At 40.3% G+C, this 23436-nt stretch overlaps 1 protein-coding gene across 3 annotated transcripts; it reads right to left on the bottom strand.

Annotated features, from left to right (window-relative positions):
* Nucleotides 1-210: 210 nt before the first annotated feature.
* Nucleotides 211-21549, bottom strand: LOC119728411 (protein FAM135A-like). Of its 3 annotated transcripts, none has more exons than XM_038200640.1 (19): nt 21364-21549; nt 14961-15059; nt 14670-14749; nt 14046-14185; nt 13303-13373; nt 13022-13195; nt 12049-12184; nt 11003-11156; nt 10396-10445; nt 10077-10232; nt 9586-9820; nt 7578-9105; nt 6026-6173; nt 4982-5107; nt 4156-4253; nt 3807-3958; nt 2713-2823; nt 2006-2122; nt 211-1189 (listed from the first exon to the last, which is right to left on the bottom strand). In XM_038200640.1, the coding sequence occupies exons 2-19, from the start codon at nt 15035-15037 to the stop codon at nt 984-986; spliced, it is 3759 nt and encodes a 1252-aa protein (XP_038056568.1). In that variant the 5' UTR covers nt 15038-15059; nt 21364-21549; the 3' UTR covers nt 211-983. The 3 variants fall into 3 exon arrangements, with proteins under 3 accessions (XP_038056568.1, XP_038056570.1, XP_038056569.1); XM_038200642.1 differs by having other exon boundaries at nt 10396-10442; XM_038200641.1 differs by having other exon boundaries at nt 14961-15054.
* Nucleotides 21550-23436: the final 1887 nt, after the last annotated feature.

The raw sequence follows: 23436 nt of genomic DNA, 5'->3' as shown, positions 1-23436 counted from the left end.
GAATTGATTTAGAATATTAAGTAGTTTTATAAGCAGACTCAAAAGAAATTAATTCGACAAAATTCTAAAGGAGAAAATGTACCAAATTTAGGGCTCAGGCTTGTATGCAGACTACAAATACTGTGTAATGGTACCAAGTTTAAATAAAGGGTCCATGGGATGACTTTTTCTTAGGAACACATTTTGTGCAACTTTCTACTCCTCTTAAATGTATGAAAAGTATTTGACATCCATTTTTGGTTAACTTTATTGAAAAGTGCACTTCTTTAAACATATAAAAGTTTCCGTGCTTTTCCGGACCACTGAGGGCGCTGTTGCTGTGATGTCATTCCAGGAAGATAATGTTCAGTTTAAGGGTAGTTTGCTCAAATTGTGAACCCAAACATTTGGTCTTTAAAAACATTTGTGAGAAAAGTTTGTTCACTGGCTGACTGCCTTGAACTGACACAATGAATCACCAAAGAAAAGAAAATTCACGACAACAAAACTACCAAAATTCTGGCAACTTTTGGTGCTGTAATAGCTGTAGCATTGAGTTTCTGCCTGAAATGACATCACACTGTTGCTCATGAATATGGAAAATTGCATTAGCATAAAAACCAAAAAGGCACCAAAATACCTTTGAAATGGCAAAACGAAAATTGAAAATAAAGTTAAATGGGACATTTTGAGGATTGCTTTAAACAAAAATGCATTGCATGGACCTTTAAGAATCTTGAATGGATATCACTAACAGTAAAACCCTGATAATGTGGATGATTTGAATTCATCTGTCACAACCAGCAACACGCTTTAAAACCAATTTTTGTCCAATCTGAGTTATTATTTGATCTATTGCCATTCTTACAGTCCACTGAGTGACTCGCGAGTCACTTATAAATAACTTGTGAGTTACCTGTGAGTAGCTTGCGAGCGACTAGTGACTTCTGACGACTTGACTACATCTCTGGTCTCAAGACCTGACTCTCACGATCTACCTCACACTACTTGAAGTAATTGAGAGCGGAGACCGTCATGAATTTCTCAATGAAGAGTTCCGAGTCAAGGAATGCAATGTGCGCTGCCCTGCCGATGAGTGTGTTTGCGGAGGTACTGAGGGTGTGGTTGACATCGTAACGGACTAACGAGCAATTAGCATTCTGGATGACAGGCTGGAGTAGATTGTTGATCATTTCACTGTAAACATTTCCTGCATGATACAAAGGGTAGATTATCAAAATCAATTTTGTTTTCTAACAATAACTCTACTATAGAGATGAAATGAAGGTTTACATCTAACATGATATAATAGGGTCAACAAACATTCGGCTATTCCGAACATCGTCCTTGGCCACTGATTTTTGTGTACAAAGTGTACCAATCATTGTTGAAAATTGTCAACAGAAGAGCGACAAGTGGCTATTATTTTAGAAGGGGAAAGCCACCCATTGCTGTTGGTAGTAAGCTTAAAAACTGTGTAATTACATAATTCAATAGTCGGCATATGTGATTCAATCAAGCTAAACGAGTCGTTTGTCGACCATGGTCAATTTTTTTTTTTACAGATTTGAAAAGAGCACAATCTCAGCATTACTGCTTTAAAAACCGCATGCTGGTACCATCTTTAGTTAAAAAATTATGGAAGTCGGAACACCAAGAGATGTGATGAAGTGATGTGATGAAGGGGCCCTATTTTGGCCTGAATCTCCAAATGAAATTTTTCGACAAACGACTCATTTAGCTTGATCGCATCACATATGTTCAAAGTCGTCTTTCAGTAACTACCAGGGCATGCAGGGTGAAGTTCTAAAGGGCGCTATTTGTTGAAAGTGAGTACCGGAGCACTGGCAGCTTCGAATCGCTATACCGAACGATCGCTATTACGACAAATTTTTGTGGATCCCGCGATGTTTGTTATAACGGTGTTTTACTGTATAACACAAGAGCTATGTAATGTCAATTATATAATGTGAAGAGTTCATTAACTACTTTGCTGATTGTTTGCTCAAATCTCCTCTGATCTTACCTAGCAAGGACTTATCCTTGACAGCGGGTCGACACATCTCAATCCTAGCCGAGTGGATAGGAACATAGCGGTCCTGTAACGACCCTACTAGGACTACGTTCTTGAAGAAACTCAAACCTGAATGTTTGAAAATTTAAAAAAAAAAGAAAATAACAAGTAAACCATCCTTTTTTGTAACACTTCTAAACGCATTAACGGATAGATGATGAACAACAAAAAACTAAACTACAGAAGCTGATCATAATGATAAAAAGAGACTTGTTTGAACTAAAACGTTTGTGTGTGCACTGCATTTTAAACTCTTCTATGAACCACAGAGATTGACTGCTTAGAATTTGACTTCATTCAGATTTTAATCAGATCAAACTATCTGGCCAACTCAGTAGTAAGACACCAGCAGCCGATTTCACCAAACAGTAACTTTCGTGAAAGTGTTATAACTGAAATAAATTGTGGCACAAGTGGACTTACGCACAATGAAACTTTCATGAAATTGTCATAACTAAAATGCTGTGCAGCGTGAAATGTCATGCCACTTACGCAATAAATTGTGGTGCAAGACAAGTTATGCCACTGCTTAAATTTCCAGAAATCGGCTGCAGCACTATTAAGCAGGTAGTTGTGGGTTTGAGGAGCCCAAATAAACTTGTTAAACTTCTCTGTTTACTATACAATCTTAGCATCTGTGTTTTAATTTCTCTACCTACCTGAAGAGCGGCTGAGCTTGTAGAGGAATGTCTGGCGCATGTCCGTGTGATCTCTGAAGGCAAGTTGAAGTAGAGAGCTAGACTTCTTCCATTTCTGCATCAACCACATGCCTACAAGAACAAAAACAAGTCTTAGTTTTTTTTTCTTAATGATGACTGTCTTGCACCCAATTTCATGAAAGTCATCGTAACTTACAATGCATCGCAGCGGATGCGACACGTCGTATCTCTACAATGCGTCGTAGCTGCGACGCGTCCTGTGATTAATTTCACAAACATGTTGTACCGGTAAGTGCGAGGTGTCTTACGTGTATTTATAGCACACCCCGTTGACTGTTACATGTATTTATTCAGCGTACAGTAAATAGTCGTCTGATACTCAGCAAAGAGTCGTCCGATCTCCTCTCAAAAGTTTGTAAAACGTAAAACAAAATGCCGAACGTATGATGCAGTTTTAAAGAAAAACAAGTTTACAGAGGGCTGTTAGCTACTTTGAAATTTCAACTGCAATATTCAAGGCTAATAAATATTTACTTTGATGTATTTTCCATTTACAACTTGATACACAATGTCTTGGTATAATAGTCTCGTGTATTTAATTTTTATGGCATAAAACTGGCTAAGACAAGAACGCTTCCAATTTTGCGATGGCTAAAAGACACGTCGTAATTTGCGACGTGTTTTAAGCCATTGTCAAGGAACTTACAATGCCTTCAACACATGGTACATTTTGTGAAATGTATCATACGATGCGTTGCAAGTTGCAACGTGCTACAGGTCGCAAATCGAGTTGCGATGCGTCGTAGCGCTTCGTGAAATTGGGTTCAAATCACGTTGTGCTATCAACAATATTAACCAAATTCAGTCTTAGGACTTTGGTACGCTGAACCAAGAAATTCAGAGCAAAGCTCACTCGCGCTGTATTCAAGATAATGTGCATAAGTGAGGTGTGCTTGAAATTTCTTTGGTAGGGGTGCCAAAGTGCCCAAGACTTAAGTTGGTTTGTCTTGTTGATAGCGCCCTCTACCGTCAAGGTAGCTTGACCGCATTTGTCAGGGAACGGCTGCATGAGGTACTTATAGATTTGAGCTTACCTGTGTTTACGATGGCACTGCTGTTATATAACTGTCCTAGATGAGGGCCAGATAGTGACAGGAACGTGTACATCTTGTCAATGTAGGGTGTAAGCTGAGGTCTGGCTAATGCTGATCGAATGATGATGGTGCCTAGCGAATGGCCTATGAAACTGTTGAGAGATTAAAGTACTGAATGTTAGCTGAGAACAGGAAATAAAATATGCAGAAAACTGGGCATAATTCTTGACGCGGCTTTACACTTAGCAGAATGGTTTTTCTCAGTATAGCAGAACATTGCGCTAACCTTAAGCATTATTTCAAGGAAAAGGAGACAGTGGTAGAGCAACCAAGACGTGAGATATCTGACCTGAGTTTCTTGGGTCGTATCCTGAAGACATCAATGTACATGATGATCTCCTTCACTAGCTTATCCGTCATGGTATCAAAGTCAGCAAAAGTATCACCCTTCAAGAAAAAAACAGAGAATGACGCTTTAGGCATTCCCAGCTAAATATTAGTTGGTGATGTTAGGATTTGTCCAATGACACTGTCACATTCCTCATTTGTTATTATTTCTTATTAACCCTCCTATGCAAACATACATTCTGTGCCAAATTGTCCTTTCAGTCAAAATCAATCAAGTGCCTGTTTTCAACAGTTAAGAGCTTCCAGCCAACATAATTCAGGATTGACTGGCTGTGACTGTTTATGTATTAAACATGATACAGCTATGCTTTGACTGTAGATGATTGTAAGCCAGCTGTTAATAAGACATGATGCAACCATTTGATAAGCCTGCCTGGTTTTGTCTGTTGACTGAAGTTGACTACTCACAGTGCTTGCTTGAAATATGATCTGACTGTTGGTGACTAGCATGTGTAAAAGGCATGGCAGGGGAAGAAGATTGATTTTATTGACTGCCTGTGACTGTTAAGATAGCAGGACGGTTAAGATAAAATGAAAGGACTTCATCCTGACTTGAAGCCCATCAACGATTAAATTCCTCACTACTTGCACCTCGTTATTATTCAAGTTATTGACTTCGGTTGACCACCCCTACATTAGCCACAGACATCCCAGACTAGATGCAACCACCCTACAGCAAACCCCCAAGGCGTTACAATCAACCATCAGAGATTCTAACTCTAAGTTCTTTTAAAACTATGCCTTGTTTTCAGAGGAGTGGTACATACCTGGTTACTCTCAGACATCAGGAAGTCGAATCTCTCTCCTGGTAACCCCAGCTCCAGATAGGTCTTCAGTAGTCTCAAATCAGCCCTGTTGCCATCCAGGCCATGAACGCACACTACAAGGTGTACCTAGAAAGGAAATAGTGATTATTGGGTTATGCCCTTCACAAATCTAGTTTTATGAGCACTAATGGCTTAAAGCACGAACAACGCAGGGTGTTTTTGACCATGTTCGACAGCCCAGTGGATTAGACACACTGTGTGCGTGTACTGGTTCGTGCCCGTATTGTTGACTGATGTACCCCAATGTGGGGCGGCCCTTAATATAGCGCACTTGGATTTTTTGCCTCTAGCGCCTAGCTGGAGCAAACTTTTTACCTTTAAATTTGTCATTAAGTGAAATTTTATCAAGTTCTAAACACTCCTGTTCATAAATCTTGAGTTGACGTACTCACTTTAAACTCCCAGAGAAACTCTATTTTGGCGTAATTTTCCGACTTTATTTTGAAGTGCACATGCGCCCAACTTTCTGATAAACTTGTAGTTGGGTTTGTGAGTGGAGATAATAGCGATTGATCAGAATGAATCAACTTTCAAGAAATTCTTAAATGTTAATGTGAGATTTGTTCAAGTGCGCCACGTTAGGGAATACTCAGCCGAACTTGTGCCACATTTCTGGACGCCGCTGTTTTTGAATTTCAGACTTTTTTTCATAACACTGAAATTGTTCGCAAAGGTTCAACAGCACGCATTATTGAGGTAAAAGTACCAGTATTGAACTGAATGAATTTGAAGTTTGTCAACAAAGAGGTTTGGCAACACTGAAAGTCGGGGGAAACGTCGAAGTGCACAAAGCCTTTTCGTCTTTGCGAGAGTGTGAGGTGTTGTTGGTAATACGTACATATGTCTCTTCCAGTGGTCTCCCCCAACTCTCCCTTTCTTAACGTTGAGGGGGTACTTGTGCACGGACCCCAAACATTGTTTCAAAGTGGGGTCGCTTTTACGGATGCTTCAAATAATTATGGGATGAAAGGAATAAACACCCACCTCCAAACCTAACTCTTCTTCTTCTGGTTCCATCGGCGGTTCAGGAATGCTGAAGTATGGCTTACAAGATGCCTTCTCTGGTAAGTCACTGTACAGCTTACCAGTGAACCGTAGCTTGCGTTTGAAGTCCTCCTTGGCCGTGTTAAAACTGGGGGAAATTTGGACGACAAAAACACAATGCGATCAACATGGAAAAGTACATCATGACACAGATTCTTTATTCCAAAGATTAATTAATAACCAATTCTCAGTAAAATGGCATCAACATAAAACAATGTTGTTACATGTGAGATCATTGGAGCATTTTAAAGGGAATGTACATCATTGGCTTTTGCTGTAATTTTAGAAATGAACTATTTGGGGGGTTAGTATAATAGATCAAAATTTGTTACACTGACATGTTTGAAGTTTAGTTCGAAAATGCTGGAAAAACCAAGAAAAACAAAAATATTCAAGTAGTCTGGTTCCCTGACTCCGCTAAAGATGAAATGGATCAAAAATACCGGAAAATTGTAAGGTAAGGGAACCAGTCTAGCTGGCCTGCACCCGTTCATGAACATGGAACCAATAGCTAGCAAAACAAAATTTAGACTAAATAACATTGGTAAATTTGGAGCAGTAATTGAAAAATAGTTAGGTTTTTCCAACGGTGGTCGGCCGACCAGCGTTGGAAATGTATACAAATATACCATTTTCTTGAAAATGGCTTCACACCAGGTACCATAATTTTACAGAATGCTTAAGCATGTCATTTACCAACATCCTAGTAAGGTATTTCGTAACAACTTGGTAGTTTTATTTTTCGATGTTTGCAAATGTTGTATTTTCCCTTTAACTAGTCTTGGTCAAGACATTCGACGTTAGTGTCTGATGATCGATAGTCGGCTGCCAACATAAGACAGCAGCAGCGCTATGCACCCATGCGTACCGTACGAAGCACGAACAGTGACCTCACGCGGCTAGGCTACAATATGCAAATCAGTCGGTGATGATCCAACACCTTGGAACAACCGTTCACCTTGGCTTATGTGTTTCTTTATTTTGTCACTAGATTTCCAGCGACGACCTTGTATGTGAATAAAGATGAGATTATTATTCAGTACTTGGTCATGGAGGCTCATATTTTACATGGATAGAGAGCTGGATAGTATAGCTGCATTCTCCAACAAGCTTGCAGTCCGCAGACCACATATGACTCGATATAAATCCAGTGACAAAACAACAAAAATTGCCTGGAAAAAGGCGCCAACGCGACCATTGTTCCAAGGCGTTCGACCAGCACCAATGATTTGCATATTGTAGCCTAGCGGCGTGAGGTTGCTGTTTAGGCTTTGTATGTGTGAGTCCATAGCACACAGCAACTGTTTAATGTTAGCGGCTGACCATCGATCATTGGACACGATTGTCAAACGTCTTGACTAAGGCTCTATTTTTACATGCTCAAGCAAAGCTCCACATTTCAAATATAAGGAGATTTCAAATTTTGTATAGTAAGCAACAGCTATTTTGGACTTTGTCCACATACATGGCAAGAACAAGTTAATTGTCCTACCTTGCTTGAGATACTTGGGACAATGTTCGCACCAAGCCTTCTTGTAATCTGGAGTGGATTCTAGGATCTTTGTCATGGCTGTGGCCAACCGCTATAGCATCCGACACAACCGCACTAGCTGCAGGCTGATGCGTGAGGGCAGGCTTCACCACGCATGCCTCAGCCCCACCGTTGCCAGAGGAGGCCGAGCTGCCACTGTGATGTATAAACGAGAAGCAGCCGATGCAGGTGTTCATTTTACGAGGTACGAGGTGCACGGAGTTGCAGTCACAAAGACCATGGCTCTGCTTAGCGGAGTCCTCTGGGCTGGCGTTTGAGGAGGAAAAGGTGCTGTTGCCGCTGGGGCTAGTCCTGCCAACTGAGGGCTCCAAGATTGCACTGCTTGCTGGGGTACTCGCCAAAGGAATTGCTGGCGTCACCTGAGTAGAACTGAGCTGGAGTTGTGCCGGTTGGCTGTTGGGTTCTTCTGACTGCTGGGATGCAGCGAGTTGTGTAGAAGTGAGCGAAGCCTCTGGTTTGGAGTCCTCAGGGCTTGGTAGCTTGGGAGTGTTTGCATCTTGGACAGGGATGCAGCCTGTTGCCTGAGGAGTGTCTGAGTTCTTCCTGGAAGATGCAGAGTCCGACTCCATGCCGGAGTCGGTGTCTAGGAACCGGAGCTGGGAGTTCTCCAAGCAGATTGGCTCCTCGTTAGCAGCAACGCACAGTTGGATGTTGGGAAGATCATCCAAATCACTGCCGTTAAGTTGAGCCATGCTATCCACAAAGGAAAAGTCAATCTGTGCTGCTGCAACAGCAGCAGCGTCTTGGCTCTTAGGGTCACTGTCTGACTCCATCCTGGTGGCAGTGCCTTCTGGATCCTCATCTGACTCCTCATAGCCGTTTGCATACACTTCGCCATTAGTCTCAGTGAAGCTTGTCCGTTCAAAGACGTCCGTGCTGCCTACAATCCCTGAACTTTCACTGCCCTCAACAAAGGGGCCTTGATTCCTGAAGTAAGGACCTTGAACAGGCTGAGAGGCCAAAGATGAGTACGTGTACTCCGGCGTTGATAGAGCCCTCGTTTTCACATAGCTTTCTCGTTTATTGCAGTGTGCTGGGTCAACAGGAGTTTGTCCAGCAGGGTGATTCAGAGAAGAGGTCCGACTTAAGCTTGGCAGCGAAGAGTAGGAGGTGATCAGCCTTCGTTCTGTTGGCGCATTGGGGTCATTAGAGACAGCAAGTAACTCACTAATAGATGGTTGGTTATCGGTTATCTCATACTGGCTATAATCCCTCGCTCCTTCCTTGGAGTGACGCAAGCTGCTGGATTTACCGCTTCTGGAGGAGCGTAGGCCGTGCTTAGTCTTGGACTTGTGCTTGGAATGCTTCTTGTCTCTCAGAGAGTTTGAGGTGCTGGCCTTCTGAGTGGGGCTCTTCTCTCTTGGAGACGAGGGTTTGCTGTGTTGCTCTGAAGGATGCTCTCTAGGAGTAGGAGCTTTGGGAAGGGTGCGGATGGACTGTGCAATCTCATCAATGCTCAGATTCTGAACTGAAAGATTGGAATATTTCCCGTCAAGTGCTGATGGTTTTTAACAACTTGAGAGTAATCGCAATTGATAACACCAAGAAGTAACAAGAATCAAAACAAGGCCTATAAAATTTGACCCAAAGACAACTATCTAGTTTGAGATACTAGCAACAAAACATGATATATCCTTTTTTTCAGCGAGCTTCTTTTTAAAATTGTTAAACGGATGACTGGTCATCTTCTAGCAAATAGATTTATTCAAATAAAATTCAATTCAACTGAAATCTGGACAAAAGGCACATGGGATCCTATTCTTTGGTGATTTCATTCTAAAATTTGACCATGGGTATCAGTGTGACTATAGACAGGCTTGGTGTAACATTAACGGATCCTTAACTGCCAAGAAACCGTGTAATTCAGTGTGTGGTTGCATCATGTCTTCACTTTCTGGTTATTGTGAGTGGCCAAACAGTGCAAAGTACAGTTCCAGTCATTACTTACTTTCCTCAGTGGCCACAGAATCCAGGTAGCGATCTTCAAAGATGATGGGTATCGTCTGGGGGTCTCCGTCTGTCTCCGTACACTCCAGTGGCAGCCTGGGTAGGGAGGTGTAGTACAGAGAGTTGCGGATGGCTTGGCCGATGTAGGAATAACCCTGGCAGCTGATCTCATGGAAAGTAGCGGCCGACTGCTTTGGGTTGTCGATGGTGAAAAACCCTTCTGAGAATCGCTGGACCTGCAATGGTAGAGGTGAATGTTTTCACATGTCCACGTTGGTCTGCAGGTCAAGGTGTCTTTAAGCAAGACACTTTACTTCAATTTTATTGTTGACTTGCTATTCTAAACCTGTCACTATCTTTTGTAGCATACCAGCTTTTTACATTTGCCCAAAATAAAGTAACTGGAGGTTTCAGGAATGCTGTTTAAAGTAAAATCTCCTGGAAAACTTCATCTTATGGAGACATCGTTAGGAACTGACATCTTGGACTCACCCTTGCTTTGTGGTACTCGGACCTTAGGTAGTTGGTGATGTATCCGTTCTTCACCAAGATTTCCAAAAACTGCGTCCATATCAGGCACAATTCCCCAGAGAGTTGGGATATGTGGGTGTTGACAGACTCCATGATGTCTTCCTGGTCAGACAGTCTCTGTCAAAAAAAGACAACAAGGTTTAGGTTATTCACCTGATATGATCTCTCTTATGAGTAAAGTAGATTTTGAGAACGAAGGTAGGCTAGCCTTGTTGAGCTGTAACTAATCTCACAGTTAAGGACCTTTGCAGTGCTAAAGTTGTCATGCTGTGCTACTCACCTGGAACGATTCACACATCATATGAAGCTTCTCTCCGTAGTCAGCGGCTTCTGAAAGAGAGAATTAAAAAATCCTAAGCATTATTTTCTGCTTCTTCAAACCGGCCTAGGTTCCAAGATGTGAATTAGCAATGAGTCAACAAAAAGGCAGGGCTTTGCATCGAGACCAGGATCGGGTTCCCACAATGAACTTTACAAATTATTTAATATTAACTTCTCAGACGATGAAAAAGATTTTAAATTTGGAATGTCATTTGTGGGGAATTTTCAAAGTGAAAACCAGGCTACATGGGAAAACAAAACACATTGCAGTTGCAGATTACACCGTAAAGCTATAAAGCTCACTGTACACATTTGTATCCTGCTGTATTGACAAACAGATGTGGTAGTATTATCGTGTGGACCTTTACGAACAATCTAAACAGGAACTTCCAAGATTTGAATTCTGGGTTAGGTTTCTTTAACGGGTACCCATATTTTTTTCAATTGGGTTCCTGGTTCTCATACTACCCATAAATGCACACCCTACAAAAAGGTTGGATTTCGTGGATACAGAAATAAGAAAGAACTTAAAAAGTAGCAAACTCTGCGTATTAATTCAAGCTTACCCAGTGTGAATTGTTGGTCTTGTGGTAAATTCTTGCCGAGTTGGTTGAATATGAGGCATAGTGCACAGCGAGTCTGTAGCAACACTGCACACATGCTGTGATAGATCTGATAGGCATGGGCATTCCTCTCAGCTGGTACGGTGTATCGGTCCGTCTGCACAAACATACATGAGATCACAGAGTCACCTCAATTGACATAAGGAGTCCGCTCATTAACACATCTAGGTTAAGCTGAATGTTGTTATTGGCAAGGTTTGTTGAAAAATACCCTGGACGACTAGGGTTAAGCTACTAGTTCCTATACTGCCAATAACTGTCTGTAGCCGATTTCACGAAAAAGTGTGGAGTTCACGCCATGCGTAAGACTTACGCAACAAATTTGTTACGTAGCTACGCAATAAACTTACGATTGATTTCAGGAAACTTGGCGTAGCTGCGCAACGTTTCAAATAATCTAAACATCTTGGATGACGATAATAACAGCATTTACGACAGCTGTGTGTGTATGAATCTGTTCGTTCACAAAAAAGTCGTTGAATCACCTCAGGCCGTCATTTTGAAAATTATGTTGTCAGACTTTCTTCGGAGTCATGCGGCAGCTCTAAAAATTTTGTCACGAGTTCAATAGAAAATCATTTACTTCAAACAAGAAGCTGTATTAAAGTGTCTTGTATCAACCTTGATAAGTTGTGCAAAAACATGCTCCACAATGATCACGATTTGCTGGTAAAATAGGTAATTTTCAGTCGCTATGCCACAACTTACGCCACCTAATATGATTGCGCAAGTTATGCCATAATTCATTGCGCAAGTCACGGACTTACACACTATGAGACTTTTGTGAAATGTGTCATAAATGAAATGTTGCGCAGCATGAAATGTTGCCCAGCTTACGCAATAAATTATGGCGCAAGTTTCGTGAAATCGGCTGCTAACCTGTTACTCCCTGTAACACCCGAAATCACCCCATCACTGTACGGTTTCTTGAAATCTCACGGAATGACAGTGTAATACTATGTAGTACAATAATACCATGACAAACTTACGGATGAGCTAGAGACAGGCGGTTTTCCCGGGGGGCCAAACAGGACAGCTTCCAGGGTGGGTATTGGAGGCTGCTTGGTGGGGGATCCTGACCCTGATATTCTATGCAACCATCCAGACTTGACTGGCTTAGGCACACTGTAACACACAGGGTAACACACATGGTTACACACAGCGGTCAAAGTAGACACATAATGTGCCATAAACGTGAGTCCATCAAAAAATTCTGGTCTCATGTAAATCTGGTCTCATGTAAATCTTTTGTTGAAAGCCATTTTCGCGCCTGATTTCTTCTGCAATTAACCCTAACCTTCCCAAATCCTCCAAAATCCTCTTTGCAAAATGGAGGATTTTGCAGGATTGATGCTATGTTGAAAAAAAAAGTGCGGCTGATTTTGGAGGATGCACTGTGCCAAGGTCTTAGGCCGGACCTTGTATTGTTTATGCTCAGCCGTGCACAAATTAAGGCTTATAGAGTATACTTGAAATCCTCCACACTGCTCCAGGATGTCAATGGCTCTGCCTCAACATATTGACATCGATTGCTGTAGGATTTTGCAGGATTGAGGCAGTGGTCACCCCTCCAAGGACCACATTCAAGAAATAACAGAGGATTTTGCCGGATTGAGGCTGTATGCCATTTTTACATGGAGGCAGTTGGAGGATTTTGCAGGATTGAGGTTGCATCCTAGCAAAAATGCCTAGGGAGTAAGGCTTAAAATTGGTCACATATCAGCTATTCTGCTGCCTGTTAGTTATATTTTTTTAATAAGTTCTTTGTCAATTTTCGGCAAGCGACAATCGGTGGCTAGCTTAGCATGGCGCATATTTAACTTGATCAAGGCATTTCAAAATCGCATATTCGATCCACTCCAAGTTGGAATAATCGAATACTAAATCATACAAAACTGCTCAGCCCTAGAGTTATGCACATCAATTGGGCTACATCCGTGGAATTGGGTGTCGGATACCCACCTAAATGTTGCCTGATGAAGTCCCAGTAATGACCCATGGACTGTTAACGACACCGCTGATAGGTGGAAGTAGTCGAACAGGAGAGGCACATGGCTATGCAGTCCGTCCGAACCGTTGATGTTCAGCTTGAGAGTTCGTGAGCTGATGGCCTCCATGGATTCTGGCGTGCCTGGCCTGTTAAGAATAATTGCAGAAAGTGAAATCAGATGTGAAAACTTCCGTGATGTTGCCATCCTACATCATCAAGGTCATAATCTGAGCGAAAGGAAAAAAAAACTCACGGTTCTTCACTGCCTGAGAAATGCAGGTCCACGCTCAGTAGAATACTGGCTTCATGCAGCGATTCCTCGATCTAAAATAAGGAAAAAAAACTAGTGACAGTTAAGACTTGTGATTAATAACGACTTAGCTGAATAACTGTCAGGCTTCAAATAATTCAGATTATTCCATAACTAAACATGGGCCGATATTTTGTGATGGTTCATTCAAAAGTGAATATCTTAACCCTAACTCCCTAGGCATTTTTGCCAGGATGCAAACTCAATCCTGCAAAATCCTCCAACTGCCTCCATGTAAATATTGCATACAGCCTCAATCCTGCAAAATCACCTGTTATTTCTTGAATGTGGTCCTTGGAGGGGTGACCACTGCCTCAATCCTGCAAAATCCTCCAGCAATCACTGTCAATATGTTGAGGCAGAGCCAGTGACATCCTGGAGCAGTGCAGAGGATTTCAAGTCTAATCTAGGCCAAATTTATGCACGGCTAAGCATAAACAACACAAGGTCTGGCCCAAGACCTTGACACAGTGCATCCTCCGAAATCAGCTACACATTTTTGCGTTATAACTTCAATTCTGCCAAATCCTCCATTTTGCTGAGAGGATTTTGGAGGATTTGGGAAGGTTATGGTTAATTGCTAGAAAAATGGCACTTATAAAAAAAAAGACATCTATTTATTCATGGTGAAACTCAAAAATAATCTTTATTGGTTTTTTTCTCTTCAATATTGAGAACATAGCTACCTTGTGGCTGTCCACGAGCAGATAAACCTTGAACAGCGTCACGTCTTTAAGATCTACCTCCTCCCGTTTGTACAAGATAGGGAACGTTCTGGACACGCCCACATTCTTACAGGTGTAGGCCGACAGATTGTTGGAACCCTCTGAAAAAGGAACAAACCCCAAGAGGGCGCTATGTAAGAGCTCCATGGCAGGGAATAATTGCATGCCGCACTGATTTACGTGTCAAGCTTTTCAGAGCAAGGTTAGCATGGAAAACGAAAGACGCCAATTGTTTTTTTCTGTAAAAAAATCCATTATTCCATGATTGTTACATTATTTCTTTGAAATATGTAAAGTAGACATATCAAAGATTACAAATATCAACAATCTAAAAATCAGAAAAAAATAAACCCCATTTGCTTTTTTCTCCATTCCGTCTCATTTTACCAGAACGACTTATAAATAACATGTGACATGTTGCTGGCCAATCAAGAGACAGCATCTGAGGGTTAGGTGATGAGTTGTGGGCATTGAGTTGTGGATGAGTTGTGGCAATGACTGGAAATGGAAAAGACAGCAGACCTAGCACCTTTGACGTTTATTTTTTAAAAGGCTTGTTCAAGCATGGAATCAGTAAACACTTACCAGCTGGTTTGATGATAGTGGCCTCCGATTTCAGCGTTGTCTTTGGGCCCCCATTGATGGAACATCGGACGTGATAATAGCTGCAACATTACAAATTAACAATTCAATCAGTGATGATCCCTGAAATTTATACTCCTGAGTGGACAGAGACAATTATAGTAAAGTGTCTTGCCCAAGAATATAAACACCATGTTCCTTACGGGGTTCGAACCCACGCACGAGTCAAACACAGTAGCTATTGGACCACTCCCTTGCTCTACAGAACAAATGGTACAGATGTAAGCAGCTTACCCTCTTTGGAATAAGTCAATATTGTGAAACTTGGTAAGTTCAACAGCAAACTCAAGCGCGGCTTGGAGATCAGCCATCTTGACTGGCTCAGGTGCTGCACTAGTAAACAAAAAATGATAAATACCATGAGTGATTTAAGATTGCACGGTTCAGTATTTGTATCAGTTTCAGTTTTAACAGTAACTATTCAGTATTCACATGATTACAGATTACCATGAAATATCATTTCGTTTGAAGCAACAATTGTGCTCAAAATCTAAAGTCGGGTGCTTAACAACGAACCTGATGAAGTTTTAGCTCTGTGAATGCTGAATATTCCAAGAAAACAATATTTTAGGATCTCGGTTTCAATTCAAAATTTGCGGAGCCCTGTTTTGAAATGCGGCTGAAATCAGCATCTGGACACGTTCTCACTCCGCCGATTGCAGCTACGCGACAAATAATAGCAACTGCGCACGCCTGTGTGTCGTGTCAACGCTTGCGCGCACCCATTCATGGATTCGCTGAATTACAAACCAACTACTAATGGAACTTTGCAAAATGCGTCACTTGACGCATTCTTTCAATGTTTTCTTCAACATGACAGCATGCCAGAAAGAATAATTTCACAGGGAGTTTCGTGCCATTACTACCGTATCTTTAAACCAAGTAAGTTTTCAAGAATAATTTTGTCAGTTACTTTTAGGATAGCTGCAAATGATCTACTCTACATTTAAAGAAAATAGGGCAGTACCAAAAAACCTAATGACAATTACACATTTCTACAATAAATGTTTTCTTCAAAAAAATCACACAATTGAAAGTACAAAAAAAAAATGTGAAAACTGCACAAAGTTTTTTGTTGGCTAGGTACATGACATGCATCTGTAATGTTGATGCACATATACATGTGCACATTGTGTATGCACAAATGCATGAAATATATTTTATATTTTTATAATGCAGTCATGAGACTCACGACTGTTAATATCACTAGATGTAGACAGCTGTTTGTGCTATTTTAATACCATACAATTATGCAAATTCAGTCACCCAATCTGATAACCAGTCAATTTCAGCAGTCACCATGGTAACAAATACCCTGTAATTCTGATAGAGGAAAATAACCTTCCATAGAAATAATGACTTTACAGACGACCATCCCCAAACACATCCTCCAATTATTTTGTTCATGAGCAACTCAGCTTTGAAGCAGTTGCTAGGCAACAGTGGACTGACTTTTCTCGATTTACAATCAGAAACACCTTTAAGCAAACATTTCACACACCATATTTATTCAGTCAATAATTTGCATCTTTAATGATGCGGTTGTCATGGCAACACAGCCTGAGGTCTTCGTTGATGGTCCAAATTATATAATTTTGTCTGGCTGACGGGATAAGCTTTTTTATTTTCTTGATTTTGCTGAACAGAAACAAATCCTGTTTTTGTGTGATCAAGTGAGCACACTGAAAAAGCAACTACATGTACATATAGGGAGTCCATTTATATTTTTAAGTAAACCTTTGCAGAACGCTTTACAATATAAAAGCAGCCTGTTGCCTGTTCCAGTATATAAGCAATCGAAATATCACATGCAATAAAATTGTATGCAACAACAGATGTTGCAGGTCAATGACAAATCTATACCAGCAAATTATATTTTTCTGAAATTTGACAAAGTACACGTTGCTAAATCATTTTTTTTTACAAATTAAATATAGCCATCCTTATTCTTTGTATTACATAAAGTTGGAGAAAGACAACGCTATATGTACTTTTTTTAGAAGGTATCATATCTAAAATTTAGTTTACATTATTTTATTTGGGAAATTTTGACCATTTCATATTTTATACATGTGATTACAAAATAACAAAATGATCAAAATTTGACCAAGTGCAAGTTACTCAATTTTTTAAATATAGACCTCCTTGTTCTTTGTTTTACATAAAGTTGGGGAAAGACCACATTACATGTATATGTACTTTTTAGAAGGTATAATTTTTAATATTTAGTTTAGGCCTACATTATTTTATTTGGGAAATTTGATCATTTCATGTGATTACAAAAAGATCAGTCTTGGGGCTGTTCACTGTACAAATATTTTAGTACTCAATTACTCGAAAATGCATTTGACCAAATATTTGGATATACGAAACTGCCGATGCAAATGTGCGTGCTGTGCAGGTAAAAAAGTTGCACGAAGAGTCTGCCAGTTAAAATGTGTGTGCAGCAATTAATATGGTGTGCTGGCGTGTTTTGCCGTAAGTATTTTATGACAGCTGAAAGGATGTGAACACTGAACTGCTGTCGACAAAAATTTTACATCGACAAAAAAGTGGCACCTGACAATAACGCACCGCAACTATGCGATAAAATAACTTCCCAGTCGTGTGTATACTGTATGCGCGTAGTTTTTTTGTTTTTGAATATTCAAACTGGCAAAAAGCTTTACGAATATTTGGTTATGAAATTATATTTGAGTATTCGGTACAAATTCGGCACAGCCCTAATTAATAAAAGTATATCCTTTAATGGTTCCGTGAGTAAATTGAGGAATTGAACTGTTGGCTAATCACTTGACATTATAAACAGTGCAGTCAATGATATGGCTGGGAAAAGGCCAGATTTCATTGATTATGGAACCCATATTTTAGCATATCAAAACGCAATCGTCACAATAACTGCAGACGAAATAGGTTTGTACACCTGTACACTGACCATATTGTATGCAAAGTACATGTACATGTACAACAACGGTTGTCACAATGTTGTCTGCTAACCTTGCGAGAAGTTCAAGGAGACATGCACCTTTCATCTTACCGACAGTGTAGGCCTACACACATGTATGTACATGGATGATTTCAATGTTATCTTATTTACAAATATATTGTCCAAATACTACAAGCTGTAATTTGAATTCGTCAACAGAGCCTGAAAGTTCACCCCTGGTAGCGCGCTTCCGGAACCCTGGAGTAGGGAAATTAATGTGCAAAAGTTCTAAAATTTGCAATTATTCTTGGTGCATTGATTTTTTAAAATAAAATTACCCTCAAAAACACCCCTGCTTAATGCTGATGTCTTAAACATGTTAAAGGTAGATTCCGTCATTTGTAATTTGTGCATTATGTTCGTTTGAAGCAAAAAAAGTGCTCAAAATCTAAAGAAAGGTGCTGAACAACTAACTTGATGATGTTTAGCTCAGTAAATGCTACATATTCCGAAAAAACAATATTCTAGGATCTTGATTTCAATTCAATTGGGCATGAATTCAGCATCGGAGACACGTTCTCACTGAGCCGATTGCAGCTATGCGATGTCGCGCACTGAACCGACGAATTATTGCAACCGCGCGCGTGTGCGTTGTGTCAACGCTTGCGCATGCTTTGCTGAATAAAGAAACAAAGTACTAATGCAAGTTTCCAACGATGCATCTAAAGATGCATCGTTGGAAATGCCTTCTTTCAATGATTTCTTCAAAATGACAGCTTGCCAGAGAGAATAATTTCAAAGGGAGTTTTAGTCCCATTACTATCTATAAACCAAGTATGCTTTTCAACAATAATTACGTCAGTTACTTTGTGGATTGCTGCAAATGATGGACTGTACATGTACCTTCAACCTCTCAACCACCGACTTTGCAAGGTTGCTCATATCTAATCGGTAGACATAGGTACAATCATATCTGGTGTGATGAAACTTTGCGTCAGGGAATTGTGAATCATGATATCGGTTCTGCCATTCTGTAACATAATTGTATGCAGTTTTATTCAATAACATGCTCATTAAATTATATGACCTCATAAAATTACACCAGCAAATGGCTAAATCTGACTTTAAATTTCAATCTCTGATGCGAAATTCCATCAAGCAATTTATTGAATGTAACATCATTATAAAGTTACGTTAGATAATGCAAAACACAGTCACCACACATGGTAGGCCTATACATTTTCTCAAAAAATGCCATAACCACCTACATGTAGTCTGTAGATCTACCTTGTTATGATTGTAGTATTTTATTATTTTGTTACTCTATTTTATATGTTTAATCTTCATAACATGTTGAACTTGAAGCACAACCTTTGCAAAATTACTTGGGGCATTCTGCACATGTGCAAAACCCTCCAGAGAATCAGACAAAGAAAATACTCTGCAATCTAATGTAAGAGTCAATTCAAAATAACAAAAGGAGAATAATTTTTATTTTTTGGGATGAAAAACAAAATAGAAAATTGGATAGCCAGGCTTGAACCAATATAATTGTCAAAGAGGGCGCTGTACAATCTAGCCAGCTTAATATCCACTAAATATCAGCTATTCTAAGGCAAAAAAAAAAAAGTCGGTCTCTGGTCAGACCGAAGTTCCGGAATTGATACGGTGACGCGTTTTTGTTTTTGTTTTTTGGTGGTTTTTTTTCTTTCAAGCTTGTGTTGTACAGACAAGGTGGGTACTTTTTTGCTTTTTTGTGTCCTCATTATACATTGGTGTCCTCCATAATTTGCCTTGGTGCCCTTTATCATTTGCCTTGGTGCAATTTCCCCATTCCTTGGTGCTCCTTGGAAGTTGGTACAAAAATTTGAGGAGGCGCAGCAATAGAGGGCGCTGTTGTAGCTTCCGTGTTAATTTGAAAGAAAAAAAAGGTTGACGCGCATGATTAAAATCGACGCGCGCGCTGACCAGAGACCAAGTATTTTTTGGGGGGGGGGCCTAATAGTAATATATCCACTATTCTAAAAAGGAAAGAATTAAACACTCGGACTTCACAATTCTCAATAAATGTTGACCCCCCGACAGGTTTAAAAAGAAAGATTAGAGGCTACATTTATTTTGGGGGGGGGGGGGGTTAGAGATGGGGTTTAGTAAGTTTGGGGGATAGGTTTAAAAAGAAGGGGGAAAAATGTTGCAACCTGACGCCACTTTTTTCGTCATCCTATCATCTCAATGAAGGTCAGTCTTTCCAAAAATGATGATAAGACATGAATCTGGGACTGAGAAACATTTCAAATTTTGTTAGGAAATACTTAGAAAATTTTCTTGACTCTCCGTAGACTTTGTACACAACCGCTGAAGTGGCGTCAGGTTGCAACATTTTGTCCTCACATTTTTTTCTCAATATTTCAATTATCTAAGTTTAATGAAGGGAAAACAATACAAGAACAATATCGGTATTTACATACTCCCATAGGCCTATTATTGGATGAATCTTTTTGAAGCATTTTTTTTTCGGGCTGGCAGGAGAAGGGCCCCCAAATTAGCCCCACTAGTGTGGCCGCGGTATGCTGCACTCAGAGGTTCAGCGCAGCATACCGCGGCCACACTAGTGGGGCTAACCCCAAATGTGACGTCAGTATGCAATATTCTGTCCCTCAAATAATATTTGAAATAATAAAAAGGTCAATAAAAGTAGCTTTAAATTTATCTTAGGCCTATGATGTAGTACGCTTATGTCAGTTGTCACGTATCATTCATTCACCAGAACAGACTGATTTTGCAACCAACATGACCAACGCTGGGCAAGTAAACGCACCTCATTTGTTCCACAATCTGACAATGTGAATGTACTGTAGCTGGAGTTACCCAGCCCTGAGTTTTATCATTGGGTTGTCATCTAGGGCTGGAGCGCATTTTTCTCAAAACTTGTAGTATTTGCAAAAAAAATTTGGAAAATGTTCAATTTTGTCCCCGTTACACACTAATTGCAACTGCAACTCACCCCAAACTTGCCTGGAATAACCATTACACAGGTCCTTGAAGTAAAAAACGATCCACGATGAAGATTCAGCCTACAATTGCAGTGAAAACAGGAGGAATAACCGCTAACTTGACAACCTTGCTGGATTGGCCAGGACCGCTATTGGTTTGTGCACACAAAAAATTGTGTACAATGAATGGCGGTCGATTAACAGGCACAGAGAGCGATCGCTGTCAACTACTCGTTTTTGCCGGCTGCGCTGGCTGTTGGTGCGTGACGTCACGCGGAAGCGTAACACCCGATGACTGTTTCATGCACTAGTATAAGGTTTACCACTCGCATCACAGCTTTGGTACTGGAACCGCAACCAATACAATTTTTTTTGTGCACAAACCAATAGCGGTCCTGGCCAATCCAGTAAGGTTGTCAAGTTAGCGGTTATTCCTCCTGTTTTCACTGCAATTGTAGGCTGAATCTTCATCGTGGATCGTTTTTTACTTCAAGGACCTGTGTAATGGTTATTCCAGGCAAGTTTGGGGTGAGTTGCAGTTGCAATTAGTGTGTAACGGGGACAAAATTGAACATTTTCCAAATTTTTTTTGCAAATACTACAAGTTTTGAGAAAAATGCGCTCCAGCCCTAGATGACAACCCAATGATAAAACTCAGGGCTGGGTAACTCCAGCAAAATGTACTGTACATCAGTTCATTAGATCTCGCATACATTACCTTTTCAACAGCACAACAGATCCACCAGACAATCAAAAACAACTGGCTGGCAAAGATCTTGAGCAGAACAGGCAAATAATTCACACAGATTTGTAACACAATCTCCGAGTATCGACGGTGTTTTCACATGTCACGTACATGTACGTATGTACGGTACGATTGACAATTTGACATCTCACTGCTGCGTAATGCATTGAGGGTGTACGTATAGTACAACTACAAATACAAGTGAGGCTGAAACCAGACCAGTACTCATCAAAAGAGGGCGCTATTTATAATTCACGGCCAAATGCGACCGCACGTTTCAGTACTGAGATAGTACATTTATATTGTATTTGTAAACGAATATTCTTGTAAACTGTTTCAGTTGGTAGATACCCCCGCCAAAATAAGAAAAAAAACAGTAAATGAAACCAAGTGTTTCTAAGAAATAAAGGCCTAAATAAGGGGTGGAGGTGGGGTCGGGGAAGGGAGGGGCACTGGCCCTCGCTCACATCATAATTATGCCATCTAAACGCCAGCCTGATAGAACCCCCCCCCCCTTGTACCCACTGGTGTAGCGCAAGTACAGGGGGATGCCTACTATTGAACACATACAACACACTCGTTATCATGGGGGCAGCCCACTCAGGAAGCTATGTATTAAAGGCGCATAACACGAATTTCACATTGGGAACATATTTTGTGCAATTTTAATTGCTCCAAAACCCTTTTTTTCCCGGGTACATCTCATTGAAAAGTGCATTTCTTTAAGCATTTAACTTGTCCCATGCTTTTCCTGACAGCTGAGGGCGCTGTTGCTGTGATGTCATTTCAGGATGCTGTTCAGTTAATGGGTTCAAATTTTGATCCCCAAATTTGCTCATTGTAAACGTTTGTGAGAAAACGTTGGTTGCTGGCGGGAGGCTGCCACATTCATGTACCGAAGTAACAACGAATCACCAAAGAAACGACAGAAAAATATTAAAGTTCTGCCTAAAATGACATCACATGAATATGTTAATTGTCATCAGAGTAAACACTAAAAAGGCACCAAATTGTCCTTACAAATTGCAAAATGAAAATTGATAATAATTTGAAATGGGCCACCGTATTTACAAGGACTGCATTAAACGAATTGAAATTTCGTAGAATGAGAAATCGTCAAACAATGAAAACAAAACGACCGAAGCAATGTGTTTTGAACAAGACAAAAAAACACGAATGTAAATGTTCATGGAATAACTTCGATTTTCTTGCTACACAACTTGCTTGCTACACAAATTGGTCACCACTTTTTTTTGCCACGCAAAGAACAAACTCTGCCTTACTTCAGTTTTTTACCGTTAGGCATTAAGTTTATTACACTTTGATGCTAGGAAGGAAGTTGCTAATCGCCAAACAAACACAAAAGCCAAATGGTCTTAATTGGTACCGTTATGATTAAACGGTATTCATTGAGTTGCAAAATGTGTTTGCATTCAATTAACTAACACGTAATGGGCTCTTTGCACACTAGAATTCAGAGGCTGCATTTAGTGATTTCATTCTTGCGTAGAAACTTAGAAACTAGTGGCGATATGTGAAAGTTCTGAACTACAAACTTGACAAAAGCGCAGGCCTACCATGTCAGCCCTCTATATGTTGCCACCATTTTCAGTCATGTTCCCGGGATCCAATAACGTTGCTGAATGTAATGGGTTTCCGTGCAAAAAGGAACCAGACTATTTTTTCATTCCACCTCGCTTTGGTTACGTTGATTTGAATGAAAAAAAAAATCAACATGGCCGCAACATGATAATGGCCTAATGCACACGTTTGGTAGTTTTTCTTAGTTTTATATTTTCTGTGTGCTTAATAATAAAAGGTATACCATTAACCATTAAGCACCTAAATGCAACTGCAATCATTAATGGAATGAGTTTTACATAACAATCGCGCAACAATGCAGCCTTTTAATTATAAACCAATTAAATGTAGCGCAGGTGACGAGTGCATTTAGCACTTAGGCTCGATCTGTCTGCTCCACAACAAACGGAGAAGATTGGCTATTATTTGCTTGCTATCTCAGACAGTTTTCATACGAGTCACGTC

This window comes from Patiria miniata, unplaced genomic scaffold (genome assembly GCF_015706575.1).
Source record: "Patiria miniata isolate m_02_andy unplaced genomic scaffold, ASM1570657v1 HiC_scaffold_20, whole genome shotgun sequence".
Taxonomy (NCBI): domain Eukaryota; kingdom Metazoa; phylum Echinodermata; class Asteroidea; order Valvatida; family Asterinidae; genus Patiria; species Patiria miniata.
This window is presented reverse-complemented; position numbering and strand designations above follow the sequence as displayed.